General features: G+C 47.8%; 1 protein-coding gene across 2 annotated transcripts in view; it reads right to left on the bottom strand.

The window, feature by feature from the left end:
• Positions 1-16,287, bottom strand: part of VAC14 (VAC14 component of PIKFYVE complex) — a 199,312-nt gene that overhangs the window by 22,942 nt on the left and 160,083 nt on the right. For both annotated transcript variants that reach the window (XM_090063857.1, XM_090063855.1), the window contains exon 15: positions 5,625-5,799. In XM_090063857.1, the coding sequence (XP_089919983.1) occupies positions 5,625-5,799 (175 nt within the window). The remainder of the gene's footprint in view (positions 1-5,624; positions 5,800-16,287) is intronic.

Raw genomic sequence — 16,287 nt, 5'->3', positions numbered from 1 at the left:
TCTTCTGTTGCAAAGAACTCAGAAAGACCTCAATAGGTCAGATGGTTTTTAATGCTATGACTTCTTATTTGAGATCTCTGGGTTTATGTTGTGAATTATGGGTGCACAGGAGAGGTGCTCTCATTCTTCCTGAGAAATCAGGGCAGTCGACTAGTTATATCAGGTGACTGTACACTAATGTATGAAGCTTGGGAAACAAACAGGAAGAATTGGAAATCTTTGCACAGTCATGGAACTATGATGTGATTGGAATAACAGAGACTTGATGGGATAGCTTGTACAAATGGAGCACTGTCATGGATGAGCATAAAGTGTTCCAGGAAGGGCAGCAGGGGAGAAGAGGAGGAGGAGGAGTTGCACTTCATTTAAAAGAGCTGTAAGATTGCTCAGAGCCCCAGTATGAAACTGGAGATAGGCCTGCTGAAAGTCTCTGGGTTAGGGTTAGGGGGGAGAGCAATAAGGTTGATGTCTGCTGTTGACCACCAGATCAGGTGGGAAGTGGTGGATGAGGTTTTCTTCAAACACCTAGTGGGAGTTTCTTAATCACAGACCCTGGGTCTCAAAGGGGACTTCAATCTGGGAGGGCAACACAGCAGTACGCAGGCAATCCTGGAAGTTTTTGGGGAATGTTGGGAACATCTTCCTGGTGCATGTGCTGGTGTGCCCAACTAGGGGCTGTGCTTTTTCTTGCCCTACTGCTCGCAAACGGGGAAGAATTTATGGGGGATCTAATAGTGAATGGCTACTTGGACAGCAGTGACCATAAGATGATTGAGTTCAGGATCCTGAGGAAAGGAAGGGTAGAGAGCAGCAAGGTGGCTTCAGAAAAGTAGACTGAGACTCACTTGGGAAACTTACGGGCAGAATCACAGGATCCTCTCGAAAGCCAGTCTGAGGGGGAGAGAAGTCCAGGAGAGCTGGCTGTACTTCAGAGAACACTTACTGAGAATGAAGGAACAAATCATCCTGACATGCAGGACGACTAGCAAGTATGGCAGAAGACCAGCTTGGTTTAGCAGGCAGCTCTTTAGTAAACTAAATCACAAAAAAGAAAGCTTACCAGAAGTGGAAACTTGGACAAACAACTAGGGAGGACTATAAGAGCGTTGCTCAGGCATGCAGGGATGAAGTCAGGAAGGCCAAAGCGCAATTGGAGTTGCAGCTAGCAAGGATGTGAAGGGTAGCAAGAAGGGTTTCTACAAGTATGTCAGTAGCAAGAGGAGAGATCAGGGAAAGTGTGGGTCCCTTACTGAATGGGGGAGGCAACCTAGTGACAGAGGATGCAGAATAGGCTGAAGTACTCAATGCTTTTTTGCCCAGTCTTCACAGGCAAGGTCAGCTCCCAGACTACTGCACCAGGCAGCACAGTTTGGGAGGAGGTGAGCAGCCAACAGTGGCAAAAGAACAGGTTAGGGACTATTTAGAAAAGCTGGACATATACAAGTAGATGGGATGCACACTGGAGGTGCTGAGGGAGTTGGCTGATGCGATTGCAGAGCCACTGGCCATCATCTTTGAAAACTTGTGGTGATTGGGAGAGGTCCCAGATGATTGGAAAAGGGCAAACATAGTGCCCATATTTAAGAAAGGGAAAAAGGAGGATCCAGGGAACTACAGACTGGTCAGCCTCACCTCAGTCCCTGGAAAAATCATGGAGTAGATCCTCAAGGAATCCATTTCTAAGTACTTCATGAAGAAGGTGATTAGGAACAGTCAACATGGATTCACCAAGGGCAAGTCATGCGTGACCAACCTGATTGCCTTCTATGATGAGGTAGGCTCTGTGGATGTGGGAAAACCAGTGGATGTGGTGTATCTTGATTTTAGCAAGGTTTTTGATATGGTCTCCCACAACATTTTCACAGGCAAGCTAAGGAAGTACGGGCTGGATGAATGGACTGTAAGGTGGATAGAAAGCTGGCTGGAGCATCAGGCTCAGAGAGTAGTAATCAATGACTTGATGTCTAGTTGGCAGCTGGTACTCAAGTGGAATGCCTCAGGGGTCGGTCCTGGGGCCAGTTTTATTCAATGTCTTCATCAATGACCTGGAAGATGGCATAGAGTGCACCCTCAGCAAGTTTGCAGATGACCAAGCTTGGGGGGGTAGTAGATACACTAGGAGGGTAGGGCTAGGATTCAGAGTGACCTAGACAAATTGGAGGATTGGGCCAAAAGAAATCTCATGAGGTTCAACAAGGACAAGTGCAAAGTCCTGCATTTAGGACAGAACAATCCCATGCACAGTACAGGCTGGGGGCTGACTGGCTGGACAGCAGCTCTGTAGAAAGGACACTAGGGGGTTACAGTGGACAATAAGCTGAATATGAGCCAGTATGAATGTGCCCTTGTTGCCAAGAAAGCTAAGAAGGCTACTGGGCTGCATTGGTAGGTGTGTTGCCAGTAGGTCAAGGGAAGTGATTATTCCCCTGTATTCAGCGCTGGTGAGGTCACTTCTGGAGTACTGTGTTCAGTTTTGAGCCCCCCATTATGGAAAGGATGTGGACAAATTGGAGCGAGTCTAGCAGAGGGCAAGGAAGATGGTGAGGGGGCTGGGGCACATGACTTATGAGGAGAGGCTGAGGGAACTGGGCTTATTTAGTTTAGAGAAGAGAAGACAGAGGGGATTTAATAGCAGCCTTTGACTACCTGAAGGGTGGTTCAAAGAGGATGGCGCTAAACTGTTCTTAGCGGTGACAGATGACAGAACAAGGAGCAACGGTCTCAAGTTGGGGCAAGGGAAGCTTAGGTTAATATTAGGAAGAATTTTCTCACCTAGGAGGGTAGTAAAATACTGGAACAAGTTACCCAGAGAGGTAGCAGACTCTCTATCCTTGGAGGTTTTTTAAGACCTGGCTAGACAAAGCTTTGGCTGGGATGATCTGGTTTAGGATGGTCCTGCTTTGAGCAGGAGGGTTGGATTAGATGACCTCCTGAGGTCCGTTCCAACTCTAATTTTCTAGTAATGATTCTAAATTTAGACTACAGAACACCATGTAGACAGCACTCCAGCCTGTCCCCCCTACCCCCTATCCCAAACCACTGGCTGGGGACAGAGAGGAAGATGCCAGAATACACTTGGCTCTAGAGCAGAGCAGTACATGCCATGGAGGCCCTCTGAGTGACACAGAAGTCAGAGTGCCTGTGAGGATACAGGAGACACGGAGGCTCCACAGACGAGGTACCTGCAGGCAGCAAGGGCTGGGTGTCCACCTGGGCGTTACATCAGGTGAATGTAACTCAACAGTAAACAAGAGAGTAAGGAAGACTTAGCAGATGGCAGCTTCTTTGGAGACAGCCATCCCAGCCCATCATGCATCCAGAAAACACACACAGTCTAAAAAATAGTTTAGCTGACATTAGACTCCCAGATAGAACTGCTATGGGAGTTATGAGGGAAATGCTCTTCCCCTTCAGACCAAGGTCAAGGCTGAGTTAGAGCTTAACACTCCCCTCTGCAAAAGCCAGAAACTAGGCTCCCCCAGGTGAGCATTACCCTTAGCTAGAGCACCATGCTAAGATATAGCTAATGTGTGGGGGCTTTGAGGTCCTGGATACAGGTTCATTGGGAATGAGGGCAGAAATGCTGCTGGCTAATCCCGGTCTCCCTCACTAAGTCTCTGGATGGCACCAGGTTGCAGACAGTCAGCTCTCTGGAGCCCACATTCTCCTGCATGCAGCTGTTTCCCCACTCCACAAGCTTTGCAGGGATGTCATCCTTCCTAGCAGAAGCAGTTGCTCTGGGCCACGCTGTAAGCTCTTCAGGATGAACAGCTGAAGCCAAGATCAGGGCTCTGAAGGGAGTGTGCAGGGGAATCCTACTGCCATCACCTGTTCCCTCTATAGCATGTGTATGCTTGGGGGAAGAGGGACAGACATCAGCTGCTGGGGAGTCAGAAGAGAGAAGCCCGAAAGCCATAAAGGCTTCAGAGATGAGTCCATAACCCCCTTACAAAAGGTGAAACAGGAATTGGTAACACCCACCAAGCCCCATGGCTGTCATTGGGCAAGGTTTGCCCCTATGTGATTAATGACAGTCACATGTCAGCTTGGTCAACATGACCTTCCATGCTAATTCCCACTGGAGATCCCTGAATCAAACTCAGGGGAAACTTTACGCCTACACAGGAGTATTGGTCTCCTGGCCAAAGTGTTGGACCAAGACCCTGGAGACCTAGATTTAATTCTGAGCCATGATGTTTTTCCTATGTGACCCTGGATGAATCAACTAGGCATTCTGTGCCTCAGTTCCCTTTTTTAGAGGCAGATGCCCTCCCCACCGCCCTTTCTCCAGCCTGTCTAGCTTCTATAGAACAAGTGCTACCAGTCTCATTTCAGAGTCCCTAAGCACTACTAAAAGACATGTAAAATTGCAGGCAATGGACACATTTTCAGAAAGAAGAGAGCCTATTCCAAGGGTGAGCCTAAACATGAGGAAATTTCAGTCAAAGGAGGCTGCAAGCAGGTTCAAAATTGAGTTTTAATGTGGAACCAATTCTCTGGTGATGGGACCACCTGTTAGGTGTGGACAGACAGTTGAAGTGCTTTAAAAATACAGCACTTTACAGTTAATCCACTGTATTCATTTCATGTCTGCTGTATTCTACTGTAAGTGGAAGCTAAGCCATTGTAACTTTAAACCTGTTTCACGTGGGTATATTGGTACAAGGCAGGACAGACAAAACAGTTACACTAGTTCACCTGATGTACTCTCTCCGGAGCAGTTAAAGTCCCTCCCCACCGTTTAAAACTGCCTGTTACATCTGTCCATAGTCTATTCATTTGCTATGGCTTTGTCTGTTATTCCCCCAGCTCTTGGAATAGGTTTTCTTTCTGAAAATGCACAAGTGAATGAAGAAAGTGCTTGTGCACACATACAGCTTGTCACCAAACAAGTCACAGACCCATGTCCAAGATAGACCCTTTTCTTAAATTATGATTGTGACTGAGGGTGACTGCTTTTCCTAGGGAGATGAGCTACATGCATAATGCTTACACGTGTATTCAAAACCTGCTCTCCGACCCAACATTCCTTCAAACATGGTGAGCAGACAGGAACCAACAGTTAAAATTTGCATTCATCCAAGGACTTCAAATCACCTCACAAACACAAAACCTCAGCATCTACCATGAAAGCTCAAGTACACAGCACATCCAACAGGTACAGCGGCAGCTCAGGGGACCACTCCAAGGCCAAGGAGTCTGTGAAAGCAGCAGGAAATCTGAATCCCAGAGATTTTATGACATCCCCCTCCTCATTCAGCACTACTGCTATGACTGAGCCCTTCCAGGACAGAGAACAAACAGAATATTTGGAAGCTGTGTACAAACAGGCCTTAGCAGTAAGGTTTCTTTTTAGGATACAAGAAACATGAAGAGATGCTAGGAAGTTTAGACTGCTGCAGTACTGGACAGGAGCCACAGTCTGTCCTTCTCCTCAGCAAAAAATAGAATGAGTTGAGGGTGAGACAGCTATTAGAAAGTTAGCTTGATGGGACTAAACCTTGAAATTCAGGTAAAAAAAGGGCCTCTGGTTCATTATAGCCTCAGTTATGCACACAGGTAAATGGTGGGAGAGATGGGCAGAGTCTACTTATGTATATAGGGAGCATTTTCGTTCAACTTACCGGCGTCTTCAGGTCTTTGAGCTGGTTTCTCAGCTGGAAGAGCTCAGAGGATGTCAGCAGTATAGTGTTCAGGGTATGAACCATGGTAGAGGCAAACTTAAGGTCCTCCTCCCGAAGCAAGATGTCTGCCATGGAGTGGAAGATGTTCTCTGCATTCAGCAGTAGACAAAGTTGTCTGTATGTCAACAAAAGAATAAAAGCAGCAGAGTTATCCTTCCAGTCTACAAGGTAACCCTACAAGATCCGTGTACTATACTCCAGTTGGTAACATGTCCCTGACTGATGCAGGGACTTCAGGGATGGGAACAGCACAGTAGGGTTGCATCTAAGCACTTCCCCATAGGCCACTATAGTCTCTGTTCGCTCTGCAGTGCTCTGGCTTGAACCAGCCCAGTTCCAACCACTGGTGTTCCTGCCACCTCCCTTATGACCAAAAAAAAAAAATCACACCTCTGACTGTAAGGAAAGTTGCCTGTTACTCAGCATAATGGCTTGTGTACTTAATTTCACCCCCCTACTGTCACTTGTATCATTTTGGACACCCCCAACAACCCCTCTGCCTTAGGTGTTGGGACCTTTCCAATGATTGCAGAGAGAACTGGACCATTTCACTTTTCAGGGCATGTTTGACCAACTGACGCATCCTGCTACTCTGCCTTTCCCTGTGAAGTAGGGGACTCTCTCCAGCCAACTCACTTGATGCTACCCTCTCCTGAACCTCCTTCTATTTCCCTCTCTGTGGCATGGAGACATCCAAGTGTGAGCACACTGGTCTGGCAGCAAGGAATAGCACCCCCTACCTTCTGCCTTGAAGCAAGGCCTCTGCATATACAACTCTATCATAGCACTGGCTTCTGCTACTGAATGTAGCTGCTGGCTTTTTATTCCCCTCTCTCAACCATTTGACATTACTATTTTCCCCTACTACAGGCTGGAAGGAGTTTCGCTTGATGGCTGTTAAAGGTAGACATGTGCAGACCAACAGGCTATTGGTGAGGACCAGATCCTGATACCTGGATTCTAACACTTGCCCAAGTACCTGTCGCAAAGACCACAGATACAGGTAAAGACTTTCTTTCTCTTTTTAAAAAGGGAAAACTGAAGCACAGCCAATGTGTTTGACTGGATGCCCCCCAGCTAGTTGGTAACAGTGAGGAGCAGAATCCAGGTCACCTGACTTCAAGGCTTGTGCTCAGTTCACTTGGACACACCTGTTTGCATGCTAAAACACATGCACTCCTACAGATACACTTTCTATCACCCAGACAATTTTCTTTGTAAAACTCCAGCTCTGTGCAGTTCTGCTCATATGTTGCCCCTCAGATGCATCATCTGGGTCACAGTAAGAATGTTCTGCTTAAATTGAAGCACACTCAACATTTTTAACATTTTTTACTAGGAACCAAAAACCACATTTTCCTCTGTGCTTGTTTGGATTTGATGATGTTTTGTTCTCTTTGCTACAGAGTTAAGTCTACCCAAATGACTGCATCTCTGGGCAGTTTGTTTGAAGACACCTGAAATACTTCTCAATGTTGCCTTTGCTGTTCTGTACTAATATTGAAGAGACATGGGAAGCCATGATCCAAACACTTCAGTGCCTTGAGAGGAATTTTATCCATGGTCATTGGATGTGCTGGGGGAGGGGCCAGAGGCCAGGAAATACAGGCTTAAAACAATATGTTTGATTTTAGATTCAGTGTTTGATGGGACGATTCATGCAACATCAGCTCTTTCCTGAAGTTCAGGAGTAGCCAGTCAGCTATTCACCTGGAGTTGGGTAGGAAGGGTGCACAACTGCACAATATGCATTAAAGTATTCTTTGTCAAAGACCATGACAATGAAAGGAAGACATTTATGTGCATGGATGGGAACGATTTCTAAGGCTCCCATCAGCAGAGCTTAGCTAAGCCATCTAATGTTTCTCACCTGCTGTGAAATCTGGCTTAGGGTGGGATTCCCGCCATAGACTGGGGTGTTCAGTCTAACCAGTTGTAGAAACAACAAGAAGTTGTCAGAAAAGTCCTTCTTGGGCAAACCACTCCAACCTTGCTTGCCAGAGTGATTCATGAGGAGTTTAATCCTGCTAAGGTTCTGGGTTCCCTGCCACATTTTGTTGTCTTACTACACCAGTTCCTGCCATTCCCAGGCACAGATTTAAATGAGAGCTCCTGGGTTCCAAGCAGCATTGGCTAATAGGGATGCTGTTTGTGACTGGTTTTGCTGTGTGCTTAACAGAAGAGCTTGGGCCTACAGACAAGTCTCCTTTTTCATCCTTAGACTGATGCAGCCCCAGGTGGTTTGACCAGTGATGGAAGATTCACACAGTGATGACTGTGGCTTCCAAGCCTATATATAAACAATCACCAAGTACACCACTTCAGACCTTGCCATGAGCTGTCAGTCTTTAAAAATGGGTTGCCCCATCTCTACAGTTGCTGTGGGGAGAGCTGAGTTAGATACTTCCACAAAACCACTTGTCTCCCTCACTATGCGGGGGGAGGTCACTTCTTTATTTAAGATACAATAGGACTGAGGACTGGATGTGATGCCAGCTGATGGGCAGCACTCCAGCCACTTCCTGACCCCATGCCCTTCCACCCCAATCACCCACAAAAACACCGGTATCGGGCAATAAGAACTGGTAACTGCACATTCTACCTGGAGGCATGATAGGGACACGTATGTGGGCAAAACAAGCAGTGCGTACTTTCCTGGAGGGAGGGACTAGGCTAGCAAGCTTTTGGCTTGGCCTGGCTGTCAGCAAAGAGCTCTCAGGAGGCAGGTGAAACGAGTGGCTGGTACTCCTGCAGGAAGATCTTTGCTCTGGGGAAGGTCACGAGGACACTTTTCCTCCTGCCTGCTGGTACTGTGCCTGTGCTGCCAGAGGCAGTGGTAGCAGCATATGCTGACTTCCAACAGTGTACTCTGGGCGCATGGCAGCTCTGGATTAAATAAGAGAATAAGGATCCAAAACATATCTTCTGTTGCATACAGGCTCCAGCTGTGATTTTGTCATGTCAAGCAGGGTCAAGCTGAGGCACTGATTTCATGGGAAAACTCCAGGGCAGTAGAAAGTGACGCCTGCAGATCAAATCAGGAGCATTCTTTCCTCAAGTCCTTGGTAAACCAGGGTCCCAGAGCAGCCAGCATTGGTGGCTGTGCTACTTGAGGGATCATCCTTGGAAAGAGCTCTCCAGTTCACCTATGGAACTTTTTGCCAGAACAAAAGCTGTCAGCCTTTGTATTTAGCTAGGTAAGCTCTACCTAGATTTCCCTCCTGCCACAGGTGGGTGTTCACTTCCTGTCCTAAACTCCTATGCAATTAAGCCATCTGTGCCTGAAACCTGTCCTACTCCAGGGATGGTGGCACTGCTGGTGTTGGCAAACTGGGCTGTAGTTTGTGCAGCCAGGTACAAAGCTCTCCTGGATCTCACATGGCTAAAAGACAACGCAAACATTCAGAACCTCCATAACTGCCCCCTTTTAAAAAAAAAAAAAAAAAAAACTAGGCTGGACTAAGGGTCTCCTCTACTTAAAGAGGAAGTGACACTGTTTTATTAAACCTACAGCACAGCTATAGTGACGCAAGTTACTAACAGTATGTTTATGTACTGCTGATCTGAGGCAGGTGTTTCAAGCACAAGTCAAGTTGCTGGTTACAAGTTTTCAGAATGAAGAAAACTAGGCTTCTGGTCACGCTGTACCCAAGGTAACCTTGACTTGCTTTGGGTCCTTCCTTATCTAACCACTGCTTTAGGACAGTCTGTATTACAATTCCCAACAACACAAGCTCTTAGTCCCTCTGGTCTTAAAAACCTATACACATTGTCTACTATAAAGTTTAGCGAGAACATCAGATCTCTCTGCATGCAAGCACAGACGGTGTCTACTGGTTTATGTTAGAGGCCCTTTTTAAGAGGAGGCCCAACTCAGCCCTGCCTGGGTACTGAGAATACTGTTTGTGCATCTGACTGAAGATGGAGCACATAGTTCATGGGACAGATACACAACTAGGTCAAAGCAAAACAAGGTACATTCTGTCTCTATCCTATTCTGGATTCTTGAAAAACTCAAGACGGGCTGAAGGAGACTCTGGTAGGAGGTATAACACAGCAGGATTTTCAAGAGGCTTCTGACAAGATCCATCACAAGAAAAATTAAGGAGAACAGCTAACCATGGGATAGGACAGATGTATCAAGACATGGATCAAAACACAAAAGATACTTAGGAGTAAATGGCTGCATCTCCAAGTGCACGGAGGTTAACAGTCTGCTACCCCAGGGGTGGGCATTTAACGTATTAATGATTTAAAGAAGAAAGCAGATAGTGAGGTAATGATACCTGCTGAAAACTGAGCTACGCTACAGAAGGGTAAGAAGAGCTGGGAGGAGTTCCAAAATAATAGAAGTGTGCTGAGGAATTAAGCAAGGGATAGAAGATGGGATACAGAAGGGCAGAAAAGAAGAGGGCAACTCCAAAGGCATGGGTGCGTGCCCAGTCAGCATCCTTCTTTTAGGACAGAACAGCTGTCACGATAGCCCAGTGACAGTGCCTAGCCAGCCAACAAGCATCTGGAGAGAGCTGAATGGACTGGGAAGAACATTTATAGATATCTTCCTTCTCTTCAAGGATTCATCATATCCATTACACAACTCCCATGGAATAAAAGACCATCCTTTGCTGAAGACATTGCACACAAATCAGTCTCAAACCATGCTAAATGCATTCCCTGCCAATCCTCCATGCTACATCTAGATGTCAGGATGGCGAATGCACCAGCATGCCTGAGAAGTGGACTATGCAGGTGTATCTGGGTTTTTTGTACCCATATACATCAACCGTGGTGTCATTCCATGAGAGTACTTACATAGCCACTAGCAAGCTCTTGTACTCCTGACTCCATCTGCTGCCCATTACATTTTCAAAACAAAACCCTCTTGCCTTTCACTGTTGTCTGGAACTCTGCAAAGCACCATTCAGGGAACACACAAGCTCCAGGGGCTGGTAATGGGATTAAGAACATTTAATCTCTCGATCTGTTGCTCCAGGACCAGATGAGGTGACAGTACCCAGAAGTCTACTTCCAGAAGGCTCTTCTACAGTCAGTGCAGGGCTCCTACACGAAAGCTGCCAGCCCAAGGGTCTGTGGTAAGGCAACTTGAGACAGGCATGGAATAGACATGAACATTCTCCTTTGCACGCAGCTGAGGAAGGCTAGCTGGGAGAAAAATGGGAACAGCTTTTCCCTGCCACTGTGGTATACTCCACCCCCTCCCATTTCTACAGCTGCCACCCCTCAGTGGCTTGTACCAGAAATCAATTCACTGTGACATTGGAAAAACATTTGTAAGAGATGGTGGGGGAGAAAGGAGGAAGGTAACAAAAGCACCAGCACTTGCCCAATGTGCAAAGGGTGAAGGCTGGGGGGGGATTGCTTCTTGGTAACTTTCTAGCCTTCTCCCCATTGCACTGCACTGCACTGTCTTGGTACTCAAGCAGCTTTGCTGTTTTGAAAGAGGGCAACAAGGACTTGGAGAGGCAGCAGTCACAGTTTGCAGCTTGGCTGGTGCAATTAGTGACACAGTTCTGGCTGACAATAAGATTCTCTGTGCGGAGGTTTACGTAACCTAATCTAACATTCTTTATGGGCTGTGTTGAAATGGAACGGGCAATAAATAAGCCCATTTATACCTATTATTCTTATGTAACCGGCTGCATTCATGTGTTTTTGGGATTAAACACTTCCCCCCTCCCTTGGCTTCATGCGGGCTGGCTGGGAAAGGAGGAATGGGAAAATAAATTCAAAGTGGAGAGAGAATGGAGGGGGAGGCAGAGGCCAGCCTGTGATAACTGGGAGATAGGTAACGGGATACTGGAGGACAATCAGGGTCAGGCTGTTGCAGCACAGCTGTCACAAGCAGCTGGCTCAGACAGAAGCCAACAGAGGATGCTGAGGGGAGCCTGTCCCACTAGCAAGAGACAACATAAATCTCAGAATCAAATTCATCACCAGTCGTGAAGGAGTAAGCATGGCACTGCCAGGAGCTGGGATCTTTTGAAGCACTTTTAGAAGAAGGCTGTGGCCATTTTACTGAACCCATCTGCCTTGACTAAGGTCAGCTCAAAACATGAGCAATGCACAAGGCTTTGGAGTCCAGGACAAAAATATCCTTCCTCCTGCCCCACCCAACACTAACATTAATGATTAAGTGCACCTCAAATGAATGCCATGAGTCAGGCTCTTGCTGTTTAAAATAGCTCTGGGCAGCAATTCCTTTGTCTAAAAGAGAGAGCTACTTCCAGAGAGGTGAGAGCACAGGGTGCAGAGCTGAAATGGCCCTTGCCTCTGGTGATGTTGATTGCTAGTTCTCTACCATGTGAAAAGAATATTTACTGACTGCTGGGGAAGGAAAATCTTTTTCAGCTGACAAATTTTGAACCTCAAAATGCATTCTTCCCTCCAATTGTTTTTTGCATCCTTTTGGGGCTCTGGACCCTGCACAAACAAGGAACAGATTAACAGCTGATGGCTGCATCCTCCCCAACTCCCTGCTGAAAATGGACCAGGTCTGGGGACCTAGTTCAATTTCCTACACAACTGGCCACAGCTGAAGGCAAAATGGCCTCTGAGCAGGTCTCAAAGGCAGACGGACTAGATGCACTGAGATGCCCAGAACTCAGCATTCCTGGGCATGTTTGCCAGGATACAGAAGCCCTTAAATAATTTCATTAACAAGCAAGCTGGGAAACAAGTTTGACAAGGCAGCCTCAAGAAGGAACCTGAAGTTTCCAAAGAGGCAAGTGAAAACAAGGAACCAGTCACATGCTTCAGCAGGACAAGACTTTCCACCTGCAGTCCTATAACCCCCACCCCCAACACCCATGGAAGTAGCCTGCTGTCTCTGTACACACATCTGGTAGTGAAGCTGCTCTTCCAGCTGCACGCCTACTGTTACCACTCTCATGTTCACCTGTAGTCAAAGAAAGGAGCCATTTCCAAACACAGATCTCCAGCCTGAGCCATGCAAGGGGTCTGGTGAGTCAGCTACTCAGCCTGGAAACCTTTGGGTATGGAGTCTTTCATAGACCCAAATACCCATTAAACACTCAAGTCCTTAGGACAAAGGGAGAAAGACCCCTTATTTACCAGGATCTTTCCACCTGTTAGCCTGCTCTTCGGGTCTCCCCAGGCTTAGACATTTGGGAAAAATCCCACTGCCCCTCCCCTGCAATCACCCTGTCAACTTCCGTCAGTTGGGCCAAGTCCTGCAGCAGTCCCAAGGCCAGCGGGGAGCCAGCGTCTGTGCTCCCTGCCTTCTGAAGCCAGGAGGCAAGTCACAGAGCAGAGCCTGGTGACAAAGGAACCACACTGGGAAACTTTCTGGGAAACACTGTGCAGTGTGCCAGGAAGGCAGCTCAGAGAGAGCTGTAGTGACTTCTCTTACTCCTCGCATGTGCCCACACTCCCAAGGAGGCATTTCAAAGGGAGAGAGAATTCTGCTCCCCCGTCCCCCCCCATCCTTGCTCCTTGATCATAACTGAGGACTCATTTTCCATAAATAGAAGTTCTGACATTTCACTGGCTAACGCCTTGTTCCCATCGTGCGGGAGTCTGAGCACAAACTGCTTTCGAGTTTTGGGCCTGGTTTTGATTAGTGAGGAAGGAGGGGTTTTGGTGGCATCAGAAAGTCTGAAAACATTTTCCATTAAAGGAGCAGAGCACACATCACGTCACCCCTGCATGTGAGACTCACTGGAGGGAGAAAGATGCTCCAGTGCTTTGCTCCTCTTTCCTTCCCTCACTTTTCCTTACATTTCAAATTCTGGATAAGATAATGGGAAGAACAGAACCCCGCTGCCCCACCCCAGGAGACATGGGGATGGCAAATGAGTAACAAGCCTCTATTAACTACGGCGCAGTGGTTACAGCAGGGGCTGGGGGTGGAAGTTATGAAAGCTCCTCAGGAAGCCAGGCCCCAGGGTAAGGGGTTCCAGATGGAGCAGTAATGAAGAGCAGCATGTGGGCGGGGGTAGGGCACAGACTGCTCCTGGCCAGTGGCTGGCTCATGGGCCTGAGGAGAGGTGTGGTGGGGAAGAGATCCAAAGCCTGGGAGCATGAAGACCTTATCCAGGGCAGTCCAGAATGTGACATTTCCCCAAGTTTGGGAAAATCCAGGCCCTCCCTATTGGCTGCGCAGGGGGTCAGGACTTCCTGGGTACACTCCTGGCAGCAATGTCATTGACTTAGTTTGTTAAGCTGAGTCCTGGCCCCTGGTGTAGCAAGGACAAGGAAGCAGCCTTCAACTGCTGCAAAAGCACAGCTCCAGACTTTTGAGGTTTGGCCCCAAATTCATGTGCCATAAACTGATATTTTGCTAGGAAGACTGGCTTTTGCCTGACACAGGCTGGCCAAGGAGGAGTTGGCCCCTCCAATACTGCCCAACTCAAATCAGGTGCTCCTTCCCACAGGGAAGTTCATGCTTACTGTTATGACAGGTGAGACTCAGCCCTGGCTCCTCCATGACCTAAGGCCAAGGGCATGCCAATCTCCTCAGCTTGACCTAGACACCTCAAGCAAGGACCCCAAACATCTCTCATGCCATACACATGCATATAAAACCTTTGGCTTATGTACGAATCTGTTCTGCACGGAATTCCTCCTCAGTTGGGGGATGCTGGTTTATTCCCCACAATACCATATTCATAGACAAAGCCTATGGCCTCTTCACATTAAGCCCACACCTAATGACAGAGGGAGAACTCTTGTTCATGAGGTGTCAGTATCCGCTTTAAAGCTCAGGGAAGAGAGCAAACAGAAATGGGAGAGACAGCCACATTCAATGCTGGGTTGACTTGCAGCCCAGTGTTCCAGAGTGACTTCTCTCTTTTTCTGCACCCTGTACATCAGCCCCTCACGTGGACTATCACAGCTTGAGCTGTGTGTCCAACCTCTCTGTCCTGCTGCAGTTCTGGGAAGTTTCTGAAGGCAATGCTGGGGGAGGGTGTGGAGGAGGAGAGGACAACTGGTCACACACGTCAGCCAGCCAGCTGCAGCTGCCAGCCTCCGTAATAACAGCCAAAACAGCTGAAGCCATCTGTACAGCCACAGGCAGATCACATGTCAGTGACATGGGAAACCCCAAGCAGATATGTTCCCTTGAAGGGTTTCCATTTAGTGATGGTCAAAGTAGAACATGAATCTTGCCTAGTGGCTGGGCAGTGGGAGGGGAAGTGGCATGGGAGAACAGGTGGCTTAAAACTAACCAAGTGACAGAAGAGATTCCAGAGAACTCACTGGAAGTGCTGAAGGAAACAAGGCTCCTGGCACCATGGCAGGAAACACAAAATCTGGCCATTCTTCACTATTTACCCTCTTTGGTGGGTAAGACTAGCTCTGCACTTTCCCACCCCCTCAGCAGGCCAGTCCTTTACTTGGCTCTGAGCTATGTAGTGGCTAAGACCGCAGCATGCAATGAAGAAGAGGGCATCCAGGGAGGATGCAACCAGGATGCATCCGTGTGGTTAGCTGTAAGGGAGCTCTGTGGGCCCTTCACTTCTGAACACCTGATTAATGCCCTGGGTTTAACCATTACGGTGCAAATGAAGCTCCGGGCACCACAAAAGGTCAAAAGCTCGCCCAGGCCTAGCAGCACATTGGGTTAGTATGGCTGAGGCACGCCGGTTTTTGTAGCCCAAAGCGCACAAAGGTGCAATGTAGCTAGTCCCATGTTTAGTTGCCTTGGACTCCCCAGCCCAGATGAACATTTACAGCTGGGCAGCCTTTAGCACAAGCCCACAGTGAAACTTGGATTTATACCTCCAGGAGTTTCAGGGATGCCCTCACTGCTGTTACTCACACCCAGAGGCTGAAGATGCACATTGCAACTGGACATTTGCAAAATGGGGGAAGATGGGCATTTACCCCATTGCAACTGACAGCCCTTGGCTCAGCTGCCAGTTGCGATGGGGTAAATGCCCAGCTGTCATGCAATGAGGCTGTCTTCCTGAGCTCACAGGCCCTAGTAAGGCCCAATTTAGTGCCACTGGCTGTGCTGTCAGGGGAGCTTGCACTGGGACTATCTACTTCAGGTGTGGCTCTAGCCAATACCCTCAGCTCCTTGCGCTCTATCAAAACTAGAATCCATTCAAAGGCTCACCTGATGGCCTCAGAAGCTCAAGAGAACATTCATACATGTGGAACAATGTGGGGCTGGGAACGCAGCCTCCAGCCTCTTCCTCTTCTCCCAAAATGCCTGCCAGCAAGAGCACCCTCATGGAAGTGGGAGCCATACCTCCCTGGAGTGGTCTGCTATGCAGGAAGGTAGATATAGCTTCCATTATCATACAGGCTCCTGAAGTACTGAGACACAGACAGCAGAAGCAGGCAACAGGAGAGCAGTACAAAGGTTCCACAACATTAGTGAAAAAGGCTAAACTTGCTGACTCTGCCAAGGTCCAGAAGTCAATTCTAGCAGATGCTTTAACTGCCCTGCCAGCAGGGCCAGGATTCTAAAGACATTTATTCTCAGATATGCATCTTACTACCACAAGTAGTTTTATAGATCTCAATGAGATGGGATACCCACAGCACAAAGTGTCACACTTGGTCTCATCTGGTGCTGACCCTTTGGAAGCTCACTTGATGGGCTTCTACTGGA

This window comes from Crocodylus siamensis, chromosome 9, assembly GCF_052110815.1.
Source record: "Crocodylus siamensis isolate JL-2025a chromosome 9, ASM5211081v1, whole genome shotgun sequence".
Taxonomy (NCBI): Eukaryota; Metazoa; Chordata; order Crocodylia; family Crocodylidae; genus Crocodylus; species Crocodylus siamensis.
Note: the sequence above shows the minus strand (reverse complement) of the source record. Positions and strands in the feature narration are given on the sequence as shown.